The 16435-nt window shown below is 36.4% G+C and overlaps 1 protein-coding gene across 1 annotated transcript; it reads left to right on the plus strand.

The window, feature by feature from the left end:
* The first annotated feature begins 30 nt into the window (after window positions 1-30).
* On the plus strand, window positions 31-14535 carry LOC148421405 (mucolipin-1-like). The gene is made up of 14 exons (XM_088420432.1): window positions 31-184; window positions 3866-4131; window positions 4195-4362; window positions 5361-5517; window positions 6574-6655; window positions 6825-6921; window positions 8006-8105; window positions 8818-8924; window positions 9000-9149; window positions 9217-9318; window positions 9400-9522; window positions 10462-10668; window positions 11812-11942; window positions 12896-14535. Exons 1-14 carry the CDS (start codon window positions 154-156, stop codon window positions 12930-12932), a joined length of 1758 nt encoding a protein of 585 aa, XP_088276558.1. The 5' UTR covers window positions 31-153; the 3' UTR covers window positions 12933-14535.
* Window positions 14536-16435: the final 1900 nt, after the last annotated feature.

Here is a 16435-nt window from a genome sequence, read left to right on the forward strand (position 1 = left end):
CGTGACACGAAACCGGAAACGAGTCGGGCAGCAGACAGCCCATCCTCAGACGGTTGTTGTCTCAAACTTTGACAAGTAATGTACCAAGAGTAAACAACTTTATGTTTTAGCCAGCGGACCTATATATACATGTATATATTTTAAAATAGAAACATGTCAGCAACGGAACAACATGACAGCCCAGGTAACGTAATCCTGACATCTTTATATCTTTTCTCGACTTTTTTTTCGGAACGCTTTCATGCACAAATTTTTAATACTGTACTGCCTAGTGTTAGTGTGTTTTATCGACTAGCGCGTAGTCACCTGTTGTGACGTTTTGTTGTTTTGTTTTGTTTTGTTTTTTCACAAGCAACGTCACTTTTTGTTCAGCGTTGTTGTTAAATTTTCTGGATGACATGAATTGTGTTGACAACAGATTTGACATGATCAAGACAATTCTGTAACTTGTTGATGCATTAGATTTATTTTTTTTCTCATCAAACTGGTTGTGGGACGTGTTAAAAAATGAACATTGAGATTGTAAAGTGCTTAGCAAATAATGTGAAGCTTAAATACATGATTGTAAACATGCCATGTCATGTTTCTGTTTTAAGTGACAGTGGCCACTAAAAAGAGTGCTCACATTTTAATTTACATGTTTGACAAAATATGAAACTGAACGTTGATTCTATTTTTATTACACGATTTATTTGCGTCATCTCATTTGCCTGGTAATGCGGTTTTGACTTCAAACTTGTCCTGTCTGGCGAGACATTCCCATGGTCGTGCCGAGTTTGGTACACATCACAATACTTCAGCATAGAACAATCAATTATTATTTTCCCTATTATATTACTATCCCTTAACAATTATTACACATTCCTTATCAAAACTTGAAGAGTAATTAGATTACTCAATTGTTGCACTGAAGCAAAGAAAACAAATGGATAAGTGTTGTTCATTGAATTCATATGACTGGATTGCATCAATCTGATTTTTTTTTTATACATTCTATATTTGGTTACCAATAAGCTAAAACCTGTAAGCACAACATTTGCTCAAGAAAAGAGTGTTTAGTGTTCAGCTTGGAGATGTTTACTCTAACTTTCCTAACTTGAAGCATGACACAATTTTTTTTTTTTTTTTAAAAAAGAGGGGAAGATAACCACTTTTTTTTAAATGAGGTATTTCCTTTATTGCAGGTTTAATTGTAAGTTTGTGCTTGGCCTCAGGTGACGTTGCGACCAGACGAGATGTTTGACACTGATAGCGGCTTGTAGGCCATTTTGATTGACAGGCGGGCGGCTCGCTCGCCGTTCCCGACCTCGCTCCACAAACGGTCATGAACTCAGAGGCAGATATTTCCGCGGATTACACTCCACTTGAGTGACGGTGTGTGTCAAGGCACGGCAAGCGCCCCGGTTTTGTTTTGTCCAATCTCCATCGAGCGCAACGATCGGCACGTTCCCCTGATGGGAGATATGCTTCGACTCCACCTTGTTCCTTTTTGTCTGCATGAAATCTTAAGTGTTGGGATTCTTCTCCTCTCCTCTGACACGCAAAGGCTGTCACTAACTCCAGCTTCATTAAAATGCTTTCACTGTCTGTATTTATGAAGCCCCTTTCGCCTTGTTTTCTGTTCCATATTATTGGCACTGTTCTTCTAGGTTCATCTACGATTCGGGGGCAAAGTTCGGAGAGCGTTTGAACTTGAACAAGTTACTTCTCTTACCCTCCTATGTTAGAAGTAGTTGTCTTAGAATTTCAGTTGGACCTCCTTTGACCTGAGTTACCGAGTTTTTCATGATAGGATCTGTAGCACTGCCAAACAAACTTCACAACAAGCAACATATATAACAATGTCATATAACGTGCAATTATAGTGGTACCTTTACTTATTAAATTCATTTGTTCCGGACGTCATTTCGTAATGTGAATTTTTCGCAAGTAGAGCCACTTGTTAAAAAAATGCTCCTGATCCCTTTAAATGACTAATATTAATCCATTTTAAAAATAGGTCAAAAAGTGTAACAAATGCATAGTAGAATTACATTAGTGCATAATAGTCATGGATTCAATGTACAACATATAAAGAATAAAAAAAAGCTCCTAAACTCTTTAAATCTACTATTGTAACCTGATTTTTTCATAACAAGTGGCAAGTATTGCAGTTTGAATTATTGCACTGTGGACACATTCAAATAAGCAGGATGACTAAAGCACAAGATTACACAGACAAATTTTGATGAGTTATTCAAAAGTATGAGCATGATTAATAAATGATACTCTTAAGGTTTTTGACTCCCATTTAAAATTTGATGTGTAAGAAGCTCCTATTTTTCATCGAATTGTCTAAAGTTCTTTCGTAGTGACTGATCAGCCATTTTTGAGTTTGTTTGTCTTCTTACTTTCTGTTTTAGTCAACACTCCAGAAAATGACAGGAAAGTCAGTTGCACTTAGTGATGATACTCACTCAATGGCACACTTCTCATTTCCATCCAGGAAGTTGAATCAGCTGTTTGTGTCTTGATGACACCCTAAATTCAAAAATGACTCACATTTTGTGTGTTTTACACTTGTGTGTTGATGGCTCTGGTTTTTTTTTTTTTTTGTCGGTCCAGATGGTGCTGAATGGCTGTGCTGCTTTACTGGCCTTATGATCTAAACCATGTGACATGGATAAAGCATGACTTGCCTTCTTTGTGAACAGGAATTCAAACACAATGTCATCAAGTTTGAAGGAATCTGACTGAGCCCATGCATCCGCCCATCCATTTTCTTAACCGCTTGTCCTGACTACATTGCCTCGTAAAATATGATGTATATTATGTTGCTTTTTTATTCTTTGTGTTCAACCTACCTTTTCACTTTGAATTTGAAATTCAATCAATTGAATTTTGCAGAAAGCCTGCAATACTGCCGAAATCTATGATATATAGTGATTGTTTTCCCCCCTTGTATAAAGTGATACCTTGACCTACAAGTTTAAATCATTAAAACATAATAATAAGTTAAAGCTAGGCTTTCAACATTCATTCAAGCCACTTTAAGTCAAGCATGGAGTTTTTGCTCCTTACTCCATCTAATTAAATTCATGTGATCCTCTCCTTCCTTCGAATGTTTCGGACATTCTTGGGTAATTATCTGCATTAGTCTGATGTCCCTCTTGCAGATTTTACGCTTGTTGGTGGGTTGTTTTCTTAGCCAACTAATAGTGTGGAGGATGCTTTATGAGCTGGAAGGACATTCAGTTCAAAAAATTGTGGAAAATTAAGTTGCTACTGTGAATTTCTTGACTTCTTAATGTTTTTTTTCTTCAAACCGTTTAAAAGTTTCCAAACTTTTGACTGATATGGTATGCAACTGGATCATTTTGTAGTGTGAATGTGTACATTTGCAGTGTATTCTGGCACAGTTAAAGTGTAAAATACTGTTTATGTAAACAGTTGGTTTTGTAAGTTTATCTAAGCTGTTGGTTTTACCATCTTGGAATTTTAAAAAATTGGAACATAGAAGTTATTTTATGTATTATTATCATTGCTTTTTTTGCGGGGGAACTTAGGCAACTGACCCAATTCGTCATTTGTGGCAGATACTCATTTGGTCAAGCCACAATTATAAAAAAATTCGATAATAAACACGGGGGCTAAATTATGGTTGTTTTAAGATCAATCATTTCATCTTTTGGTTATTTTGTCGATGAATCAGATATGAAAAAACATTTTATTTTTAGTCTTTACTCAAGAATTGTACATAATTTCAAATTAACAATGCAACAAATACACACACTATTATGATTAAGTCATTCATAGATTCTTAGACTTAAGAAATTCTCAAAAGACTCTCATCCAGGACTCATTTTTGATCTATTTTTTCCCCCAGAACATGATAGCCAGCCTGGCTATGGCTCCACGGATGTCAGCGGAGAACACGAGCCTCTGGACAACAACCACATCAACAACCACAGCGACCACCGTTTCCTCGGCGCCACGGCGGGTCACTGGGTGAGCGCCGACCAAAGCGAGGAGGCCATTCGCAGAAAGCTCAAATACTTCTTCATGAGCCCGTGTGACAAATTCCACGCCAAAGGCCGCAAACCTTACAAGCTCATTCTGCAACTCCTCAAGATCATCATTGTCACAGCTCAGGTACAAAACTGGTCATTTTCGCCTGCTGTGTTTGATCTTTGACCACGCTTGTTATCGCTCCAGTTGGTGCTTTTTGGGCTAAGCAATCAAGTGGTGGTGACCTTCAAGGAGGAGAACACCATGACGTTCAAGTACCTTTTCCTCAAAGACTTTGATGAGTCGTCAGACAGTTCTTTTTCCGTGTACACGCAAAAGGACGTCTATGAGCACATTTTCTACGCCGTGGACCAGGTATGTTCAGTAAATCAATATGCTGACTATACAGAGAAACCAAACGCTAGATTAGTGGTTCTTAACCTTTTTTTTTTTTTCAATTTAAAGGAACAATGTGTGAGATTTGTCCCTTTAAAGTTAGAACAAAGTGCTGTGCCATCCATGTTTTTTTTTTTACCATTCCGTTCATCTTTTCATCAAAGGCATTTCACATTAAAGGGAAAGCGCAGAAAGAAGAGTCTTAGGGAGCTGAAATTTCACCCAGATGATGACAACATGTCAAAGTTCAACATGGCACAACCACTTAGTTATCATACTACCAGTAGCGTGCAATCCCTTGGCTAAAGTAATGTCAGAATTATGTGGGAAAAAAAAAAAAACACCAAAAATGGTCAAAATATTGCACAAGGATTAATTAACTCCGGAACTACATTTGTAGTGGTGTTTGTGTCGATTCCACAAGTCCAGAAAATAGATTGTGTAGCGTCATCTGTTTTATTTTGGCTTTTCTGACAATGCGCCTCCGTATATACCTCAACAAAAATAAAGTTGTACTACGTTTTGCAAAGGAGGCATTCTCAGCAATAAGTCCATTCTATGTTCCAATAGATTTGCTCTTAATTTGAAAAGAAAAATGTACTGTCCCAGTTACGGCATTAAAAAGCCTTGAATTAGACTTTCTAATATCTGCAGAAGCCCTTTTAAAATTTCACGTAACCCCCTGAATTGCCTTCATGCACACCTAGGGGTACTCGTACCGCGACCTGAGAACTGCTGCACAAGTCCTGCAATCTGTCTTGCCTGTTGTCACTAATTTGCACCATACCAACATTTTTATGTACCGGGTATTTTATGTCCTTATACTCAACATTTTCAACTTGATTTAACTTCTACTTGAAGGCAAAATCCCACCCCCCAAAAAAATAATGACTGTTACTAGCAATTTATTCAGGCATCAAGGGGTTAGTGATAGCTTTTTATTAAAGAATAACTTAGCGTTGACAATGTTGTTGCAGTATCTGGCCCTGCCAGAGACCACAGTGGGCCGCTACGCATACGTCTACGGCGTTGGCATAAACGGCAGCGCTCTGTCCCTCTGCCAGCAGTACTACAAGAAGGGCCGCATTGACCCCGCGAACGACACGTTCACCATCGACCCACACATCATCACCGGTACAACACAAAACCACCGTTGTTCCTTTTTTATATATATATATATATATATATATATATATATATATATATATATATATATATATATATATATATATATATATATATATATATATATATATATATATATATATATATATATATATATAGTATTGTTATGTTGCTCGATAAATTCTGTAGATAAAGATAGTTTTTTTCTTACTCACATGAGTGGGTGTATTAATGGCTTAAATTATATTAAAGAGGAAGTAGATACAACAGAGGAAATAAAAATGGTACTTTGGCACACGCACGCACTTCAGCCAGAGCAACTATTTATTTATACATCATAAATGCGCTGTTCCTCTCGATACCGCACCTGCGTTCATCAAATTTCTATGACACTTGTCGATATGTCATTAAGATGAATTCCTTCACGACTAGCCCAGGCAATGTTGATTTTTGCCTTCAATGACAATGTATTATTTACTGAATGATTAAGAGGCTTTTATGAAATTTACTCGAAATATTAACCCTCCTGTTGTGATAGTGGTTGAAAAGAAATTTGAAAACAATCCATCCATCCATTACCGCTTATCCTCACTAGGCTTGCTGGTGCCTATCCCAGCAGTCTTCAGGCAGTAGGCAGGGGAATGGTCGCCAGCCAATCACAGGGTACACAGTGACAATCACACCTTTGGACAATTTAGAGTGCCCTGAAAAAAAAGCATATACTTCAAACTTGGTAATTAAATTAAAAAGAAATATCGAAACTGTTACTACCTTTAGAATGATAACTTTCAATAAGTCAGATACATCATAAACAAAATTGAGTTTTAAAAGAAATGAAGTGTAACTGTTAGTGTTATTAATCAGATTTTATGGAAATCACCCACATTCAGTGTGAGTCTTTTCATCGGTTGAAAAATAACTAAGTAATCATATACAGCATTTAATGTCCACCCCAGAACGGTCATGCACCTTTTGTCACCCTCATGTGATGCTTAGCATTCTCACAAGCAAGAATATTCATTTATCCACCATGCTAACTCAACTAAACCTCTTTGCCTTGCGCAGACTGCATTGGAGTCAACCCTTCCTCTGTACCCCCCGCGCCGCTCACCGGCTCCTATAAGAACTTTACACTCAAGTTCCACAAGTAAGGCTTCATTTTTCACATGGTTACGACTCTTCCGTCCATCTTCTCCGTCACGCCAAAGATTTTATCTCACGGCGTTCAGTAGCATTCACGCTTTAGCTCGTGTTGACTGATTCAGGTCGTCTTTTTTTGGGTTACTCAATTCGTGTCCGTGTGTTCTCCCTGCAAGGTTTATTAATGTCACCATCGAGTTTCAACTGAAAGCCATCAATGTGCAGACCATTATCAACAATGAGATCCCCGACTGCTACACCTTTTTCATTAAGGTCAGTAATATAATTATTAAGGTTCAAAGTAGGACTGTGTATTACCAGTGATGGATTGAGACAGTTTCTGTATCATAAAATGATCATTTTATAATTGATAGATGAATTGCTAACAATAGGAGTGCCAAGAAATTGTGTAGAGGTAGCAGCTGCCCCCACTTGCCACCCTGGAAAACTGCCTGTCTGTATTACATAACACACACATTGTCATTTTAAATATTGAAGAATTGTAAATTTGTTAAATCGTGAAATCCATGCTTTGCAAAAGTGGCTAAATTCTGGGCTAGTGCTTCACAAAATATGTCGACAATACTCATTTCATTCAGTGCCAGCCATCTTCCCAATCACACTAAGAATTAAAAATAAATAAAGAAATAAATGCAAATACCTAGGATTAACTCATGAAATATACGGTATGTAAAAATACGTCTTTGGGATTTAAAGAGTTAATTTTGACATTTAAGCAAGTTATGCACAAGCTATGAATGTTAGATTTACATTCAAACTAATTTAAAATAAGTATAGTGTCATTGTCTTCCACAGGATTTATTTTATTGCACCTTATCAAATGGTCACATTTCTTTGATTTATTACCTTGATTAAAACTGTAATCATTTTTAATGGCTAGTGAAAAAGAAGATTTTACTTTTTGGAGTATCGCCCAGCTCTAATAATAGCATTTCTATCAAAACACTTCTTCTAAAGTGAATAAATATAAATCCACTTGTCACAACTTAGAAAAAATGCAAATAGGTTTTAACTGCAATATTGACACAGTAGATATATTCAGTTTTTTTTATTCAGCATTTTTTTAATCATTGAGCATTCATAAAAAAGTGCTCAATCATGCAAATTATGAAAGCGATGATCTATTATATATTCCACATCCCTGTAAAAATATTTTTTATAGTAGGGCACCTTAAATTAGTTATGTAACACACACACAAAAAAAAATCAACGTGTTTATGTTTTTCTTGAGGCTGAAAAAACAGTCTGTACACGTGTCACATTACAATGTATAATAATGATCAGAGTCCACGTAGTCGTCTTTGAAGTGACTTGTCTGTTGTCGTTTGTCAAGTAGATTGTGCTGGATAACAAGGCTCACAGTGGCAAAGTGAAAATACGACTAGAGAACCAAGCGTCCATAAAGGAATGCAAAGACCCCAGCGTGTCTGGACAGGGTGAGCGTGATGTTTATTGCTTTGTTTGTTTGTTTGTTTGTGTAATTCATTCTACCTCTAATGGCTATAGAAAGATCGATGCACTGAATATAAATAAGAGTATTATTATTGATGAAAATTGTTTAAGTATACCTACACATGTATCCTTTTTAACATTAACAACAGAAAAACGCAATGTAAATCAACTTTCAACAACTGTTAATTATTTGTATCGTGTTTATACGGGTTATAGCTTAGTCTGAAACGGAAAAAAAAGAAGCAAGTGCACCAAAGTGCCTGAAACTATAAGAAAATGATGAAAATTATGACTTTATTGAAATTACATTCCACATGACAAAAACAAAGCCTTTTTCCTGGGATCATCCGTGCCCCCCCTGCCTATTCTTTTGCTTGTTTTTCTGCGTAACTCATACACTGCCATTGACGGCTATAGACGTCAAAGATCCATTTTTAACTGTGTTGTCAGTGATGAAGTTAATATACTGTTAATAAACTGTTAATATTCCCATTACTGGTTAAATTGAGATGTACTGTAAGTTCCCTCTCTCTCTCTCTCTCTCTCTCTCTCTCTCTCACTCATTCTTATTCACTCTCCCTGTCTCTTAAAGTTTAACAAATTTAAGACATTGTTTTATAAGATTATTGATTGTGATACTCGCAAGCAAGCAGCAAAGTAAAGCAATTCATAAATAATTTCAATTTGACTCCCCAGCTGAGAATTACACCCGCGTGGCATTCGATGTGGCTGTGGCGCTCGTGTGCACGCTGTCGTTGGTCTTGTGCTGGCGCTCCATACTGCGAGGTATCCTGCTGCAACAGGTCAGCACCACCTTAAAAAAACGTTTCAAAATACCCCGCAAATCTTGGCTAACTATTTCCGTTTGTGTTTTTCAGGAGTTTGTGCAGTTCTTCAAAGAGAACCTGAATCGGAAAGTGTGCTGGGCTGACCGTTTGGAGTTCATCAATGGCTGGTACATCCTCCTCATCATCAGCGACATTCTCACTATCACTGGAAGTATCATCAAGATTGGCATCGAGTCCAAGGTAGGTCAAAATGTCAAGTGTTATTTTTCAAGTCATGGAGTTCATGTTTTCCCCTCTCATTTGACAGAATATGTCTTCCTATGATCTATGCGGTATCCTCTTGGGGACGTCCACCCTCCTGGTGTGGGTGGGGGTCATCCGGTACCTCACCTTCTTCCAGAAATACAACGTGAGACGCATATGTAGTATTCAGCTTTTGCTGTCTGATTTGCACCGGTTAAGATAAGATCTTCGTGATGCGATTGTTTAGATCCTGATCGTGACTCTTCGAGCAGCCTTCCCCAACGTGATCCGCTTCTGCTGCTGTGTGGCCGTCATTTATTTGGGCTACTGCTTCTGCGGCTGGATTGTGCTGGGACCATATCATGTGAAGGTACCGCGCCTATTCGTCAACCTTATTCAACAGCACTTTTTTTATTAGCCTAAAATGGCCAACAATATACAGTGATCCCTCCTACTTCGCGGTCTCAGATATCGCGGTCTCAGTACTTTGCGGGTTTTTCCAGGAAAAATTAAAAATATTTCAAAATAAAAAATAATTTAAAAAATGCACAAAAATGGAAAAAAAATGGAAAAAAAGCGTTAGAGTTCGTGACGTTTGTTATCTTATTTTGAAATGCATGCTTTTAATTTGTCGGGTCGTGTTGCATTTCCGTTTCCTGTTTTAAGTTCTCTGTGAGTCATTCGGCTCGTTACGGTGACGTAATGAGAGACATCGTAAGCTCATATTTATAGTTTATTATCATTTATGTTGATAACGCATGCTACTGCCTATGTTTAGTAAGCGATGAGTGTTTATTCTGTTTGGTTAGAGGTTGTACTTTATAGTTAGTAGTTGTTGTTAGTTGTTGCTAACCCGCTAATATCGGCTAAAAATACAGTAAATTCATAGATTAAGTGTTTATATGTTAGTTTACTGACTTTAACGTTGTTGTTGATTTATTATTCAACAGATACTACATGATACACCATACATGAGCCAAAATAAATGTGAAGTTCAACTTGATGACTTGTTGACAAATTAAGTAATATTAGTTATTTAATGAATATACAATAATGTTAATAAGGATAACGTAATGTTAAATAATAGGAGAAAGGAAATAAAAGATGCAAAAAATACAAAAAAAAGGATTGTTTATGGTTGCTTAAACACAGATAATAATCTTATTTTTAGTCAGCGAGTTGCGTGGGTGGCTCAGCAAAATATACTTGAGAAGCACTGCCTTAATATTTTTTTTTAAATGGTTTACTAGTTTAAAAAATTGGTTTACTTATGTATAGTCACGTTTACAAGTGTGTCGTTGTGCCGCAGTTCCGCTCACTGTCCATGGTGTCGGAATGCCTCTTCTCCCTCATCAACGGCGACGACATGTTCGTGACCTTCTCGGGAATGCAGGAGAGCAGCACGCTGGTGTGGCTCTTCAGCCAGGTTTACCTGTACACCTTCATCTCGCTCTTCATTTACATGGTGCTGTCGCTCTTTATTGCCCTCATCACCGGAGCCTACGAGGCCATCAAGGTAGGTCGGCAAAATCAGCATCAGTTGGGTTCTGTTCATTTAATCCTTGTGCAATATTTTGATCCTTTTTGGGTCATTTTATTCCACGTCATTGTCACATGATATGAGCCAAGTGATGACACGCTCCTGTTAGTGTGATAAGTGATTGTGCCATGTTGAACCATCTGGGTGAAATTTCAGCTCCCTGGTGTCTTTCAAAGCTTTCCCATTGATGTAAAATGCCTTTGATGTAAAGATCAATGGATTGGACAAAATACTGCACAGGGGTTAAAGGTTATGTCAAACACAATGACAGCCAATCAGTGTCCACTTCAGGGCGTTATTGACACGTTTTCCAATTCCCAACAGCTCAAACACAAGAAACCTGATGCATAAAAACGAATTAATATACAAAAAGCATTAAAAATGAGAATGAAGACATAACGCTTTGATTTTTACTGTAATTAACTGATGACAATTCATCTTTTATATTGATACCCCTAAAAACATTACCCAAGCCCTCCGTATTATTTAAACATTACCATAGATTTTAAAAATATATGCTTTTGAAACTCTTCTACATATTATTACCCATAAAACCCAGTAAAACCAGAATTTACCAAACCAAATTCAAATGTATATTGCATTTTTGAGAAGCTAAAATGTATAATAAATATACATAAATTGAAAATACATTTGTATTAGCTTGAGTGGGAGAGTAGTTACAATCATATACTATGTACAGATGCTCTCAATTAATGAAAAGATAATTGAAGACTGATTTTTTTTCTCTGTAGTTCAAAAACTGGAACTCAAAAGTTTCATCACACAGTGAAATGTTTCCTGTTTATTCATCAGTTTGATGCAAACAAAACTTCAGAATTCACAATCCGGGAAAAAAAAGCACACAGGAAACAATTAAAAAAGATTTAGAATGTTGAGATTATGTAGGAAGGGTCTACTGAAAAATATTTTCCGATGTTTTGAAGTGGTAATTATTTTACATACGATATTAAATCCCAGTTGGAATCTTTCTGGACTAGGAAATTACCAAAAGCCCTTGTAGAAATGTATCTTTAGACAAGTAGGACTATAATGTGACAACATTTACATGAAGCAAACTCTGAAATGAGAGCAAATTGAAACCTCAATGTTTTCATGCAGCATCAAACCCAGGAGCCCATCCACATAACAGACCTGCACGCCTTCATAGCGGAGTGCACCGATGCGCCAAGCTCGGGAAAGTTCAGGGGCCTGGAGACGTCACCGTGCTCCTTTTTCTGCTGCTGTGACAGGTAATGCCACACTTTTTTTTCGGCCCAATTACTTAGCAAAGATGGGGAAAAAATTGGTCATTTCCATCGAATCAAAAATGTGACTTCAATCGAAATGACTAATAATGAAAATGTAAATTCGGTTTCAGTTTTATAAGATAAATGTTAACAAATTGAAGGTGGTGCGCTGTCCTGGAATGGATGACAAGGTTCCACTGTGTCATTTTGTTACGCTGCTTTATTGAAAGAAAAAAAAAGTTGCGGATTTGGGGTGAGCAATATGGCCAAAAAAATTAATCTGAATTTTCTCCAACCATTCTGAATTATTGCGATTTTAATGGAAGAAATAAATCCTCAAAACATGTATTTAAATGTTTGATTTATTTTAAAGAATCACGCAAGTGAACATTCATAGCTTGTGCACAACTTTCTTAAAGGGATACTTCGTTTATTTTGCCGTTTTTAGCAGTAAATATCAAATTTTGGCTATATTTTTTTTGCTACATTTTTACCTTTATAAATTATTCCAATCATGTACAATTTAAACCTTTATAAACATAAATATTTCTTCTTGCTCTCAACTGAAAATGACATCAACTAAGTTAATGACTCCGTAAGGATCACTCATGCACCTGTTGGTCATGTGACGATCGTGAGCTACACTGTGATTAATTGGTCATTACCTGAGCAAGTGAAAAATCATTAATTGTGCGTGAAAAATATGTTTTATTCTTAACTCAAAAAATCCCAAGGATTTAATTGAACATGATATTATAACTGGCTACATATGTGTGTTCTTTCTTTAAAGTGACATAATTAGGTAGTTAATTGATATTGTAAACATACACCCATCCAGCATCCTGAAACTTTTTCAAAATCTTTGATTTTTTGATGACAAATTAATTGCATTAATTGGGTTTATTACCCTGCTCTACTAAGAATGAATACAAACATTGTTCTTTCCTTTCCATCAGAATGACAACATACGAGGACGTCCTACTGGTGAACTGAAAGTGCACTCTGTTCGACATAGAGGACAACCCCACTTTTTTTTTTCCAGCACTTGACTGAAGGAGGAGGAGTCAAATCAGTTGGACCAGCATTTCTAATGAGGAATGCACATCATCAATTGATCATGAACTAGCTGCTTTGTGGATGATGAAAGCACACATATTTATTTTATGGCCCAAACTTGGGCCAGCTCAGTGTTTTTAATGTTAGGTTTTTATTTAGATCCACAAGACTGATTTGTCAACCTGCTATTTCGTTAGCAGATTTCAACTATCAGGTCAATCGATGCACACGGTGCTTCAAGGTGGATCCTGTTGGACTGTGGCCTTGGAGGTAACGGACTCTTTACACGGTATGCTCTTTAAGTGTTCTTACATTTTGGGGAACCAGAAACCTCACTTGAGACTTTGCTGTTTTTTGTTTTTTTTTAACCTATTTTTGGATTTTTAATCAGGAAAAAGAATTACCTCAATGGGCCATGACTCACTATTTGAAGAATTTAATCTACTACATTTAAAATACAGACATAAAAAAATGGTGCATTGTAAAATACAGATTTTCCACTGGCCTCAAAACTGTGATGTGTATATTACATATATATACATATATATATTCAAATTCAAATAAGCAATTTTATGTGCAAAGCACATTTTAAGACAAGAAACATGGGGGCAAATTAAGACCTGATAAAAAATTGCACTAAATACATCTAGTTCCAGAATTTCACATTTCTCATGAAAAGGAGCTTAATCACTTCATTTTTCAGAAGGTACAGATCCATCTCACTGAACTAAAAAGTGAAACTCATTGAGATTATCCTTTTTTTTTTCATAATTTTGATGGTTACGGCTTGCAGTAGATTATCCTTTTTTTTCATAACTTTGATGGTTATAGCTTGCAGTTTCCAATAGAAAAAAACATATCCAAACAGTCCCCAGAAATGAGACGAACTAAAATGTTTTCAAAAGCATGTTTTTTGTTTGATTCATCTGTATAATCAGAGTTTTTAACTTAGCAACGCATTCAAATATATTACCATGCACTTGCATTATAGAAACGTAAAGCCCCCAGTTGAACGTGAAATAAACTTTAGTTTTTTACACATTTTTTACATACTAGTTGAAAATCTCAGGTTGCACTTACATTGTGCTCCACCATTGCACCAGCATCTTCTTTTTTTTTTTTTATCATGTACTCACCAAACTAATGAAGCACTTGCTAATTGGTCCTTACTACGAAACAAAGGAAAATGCCAAATTTGTACCAGCCAAACAGGTCAATTTATGCAAAATTAACAGTACAGTATGCGGTCATCCTGTGATTTTTGGGTGTTTTTAATTTCTTTAAATAAGTCTGCCTTTGTTGTCATTAGCGCTGGTTTTTAAACATTTTGTATTGCATGAAACGCACAATTGTCAAAGGGGCTTAAATGATATATTTTGCCTTAAATGATATATTATACATGTCTTTATAATATATTTTCTGTAGAAGATATTTTCCACATGTTCCCTTCCCACCTTGTAATTTTTTAACTACAGTACAAATATTCTACACTTTATCACTACTTGTAAAATATAAACTAGTAGAAACATGATTTTTTTATACATGTTGCTGATTAAAGTGTTCTGAGTCTATTGTAATGTTGAGGATTTTTTTTAACATTCAACACTTAATTCGACATCACATGAGTAGCCCGTGTACACCAGATAGCCCCCAAGGATTGCATGAGTAAGCCCGCAAGCCTGTTCTGCAACAGCTTACAAGAGATAGAACATTGGTGATTTTCTATTAATTTTACAAACAATTATACACGTATTACATTTACATTAAACTGGTAGCCCTTCGTATTACCAAAGTAGCTCATAAAGGTTGGTGACCCCTGCTGTACATGAAAATCAATAGTCGCAGTACCTCTTAATTCCCAGAAGAGGGTGTCAGTGAGTCATATTTCAAAAGACATTTGGACCAGTCTAACCCATTTCCATCGCAAATGAGCGGTCTACTCAAAACAGCTATGGCGCAAATTTCCACTCCTTCGGGATGCTGTGCGGAGGGCCGAAGTTTCATTGAGCTGTCAAGCGATGATGTCATTTCCTGCTTACGGATAATGAGGCGCATGTTGTCCTCCCACCACTTAACTTGAAATCATCATGCATTATGTGTAGCTCGAAAAATGCTTTCCTGCCTCGCCTGCTAGTCATAGTTAATGCGTTATACATTGCTTTCATTGTCGGTGATGCACAATGGTCGATGGATGTTTGTTGACGGTGCTTTGAACTCAGCATGGCTCTTTCTCACTCCTTTTGCTCTGCGGTTGGATTAGAACACACCCTATGTTTCGGCTGTGTCCTCCTAAGTGAATCACCAGTCATTGTAAATTCAAAACAACCACAAAGTCTCTTTTTGGTTAAAACAGTTTCGCTGAATGCTAATAAACACTGCAAAACTCGCTAGACAAGCTAACAAATAGCATTGCTGTTTCAGTTATATCCCCAAGCAGGTTATTTGAACACAAATGGTATTGCAGCACAAGTAGATAGACAATAAAAAATGCATAACATCATAGGCAAGCTATAAAATACATGTCAAATTGGGGTTTCAGTTATATGCGAAGCATGTTTTTTAAACACAAACGGTGATGCAGCACAAGTCGACGAACAATGTAATGAATGTTTTATTTTTAAAAAAAAAAACACAAAACACAACTCTTATGAAATTTCAGCTTGCTATGGACCGCTCCATGAAAATTTCTATTGTCTATGACGACACAGGCACCATATGAACAAGGTGTCTGAACCAGAAGCAACAGTGTCTATTGTATGGAAGCAAAAAAAAAAAAAAAAGGGATTTGGGTCAGAAAATGTTTTAAATGTTTTAAAAACAACAACTACTGACTATTTTAACTTTTTCAATCCCAAAAAATTTTTTTTTTTAAATCCAGAAATTAAGACCCTGGTATTTGTATTTAAATTTAAAATATTCTCTCATAAATTTTCAAATCTTATTCCAAAGGAGGGTTTAAAAATGGCTGGCACTAAAATCAATGATTAACTCATTCACTGCCAATGACGTCAATCAATGTCAAGGATTCTTTTTTTTGGGGGGGGGGCGGGGGCTGGCAGTGAATGAGTTCATTTCTTTTTTATAATGTTGATTAATCAATGAATTGGATGGTAAAAAAAGTTTTTATTTACTTCCCTTTATCCAAAATTGCACATCAGAATGTGATGACTTTTTTGTCTGTCATGTTACGATAGGCCAAATAAAATAAAAGCAGACTTTTGTGAGAATGTTTCATTTTGATCTAACCTGTTTCATGAAGGACTAAAGAACCTGATAATATAAATAGTCTGTCAGCAATTAATCGACTATCAAAAAACGTGAATTAATTTGGCTATCTATTCGAGAGTGCTTGTTTTTTTTTATTGTCGCTGCCCGAATACTTTCGGACAATCTGCGTTAGCTTCACATAGTGAAACCAAAACATTGTGCACAAGGACAAA

Source organism: Hippichthys cyanospilos, chromosome 7, assembly GCF_059441005.1.
Source record: "Hippichthys cyanospilos isolate Australia breed blue-spotted pipefish chromosome 7, RoL_Hcya_1.0, whole genome shotgun sequence".
Taxonomy (NCBI): Eukaryota; Metazoa; Chordata; class Actinopteri; order Syngnathiformes; family Syngnathidae; genus Hippichthys; species Hippichthys cyanospilos.

Excerpts from the sequence above, each read along its gene's own strand:
- LOC148421405 (XM_088420432.1), top strand. The coding sequence starts at position 154 with ATGTCAGCAACGGAACAACATGACAGCCCAG. Across the intron at positions 185-3,865 it reads GGAACAACATGACAGCCCAG|AACATGATAGCCAGCCTGGC; the intron begins GTAACGTAATCC and ends TTTTTCCCCCAG. Across the intron at positions 10,669-11,811 it reads GAGCCTACGAGGCCATCAAG|CATCAAACCCAGGAGCCCAT; the intron begins GTAGGTCGGCAA and ends GTTTTCATGCAG.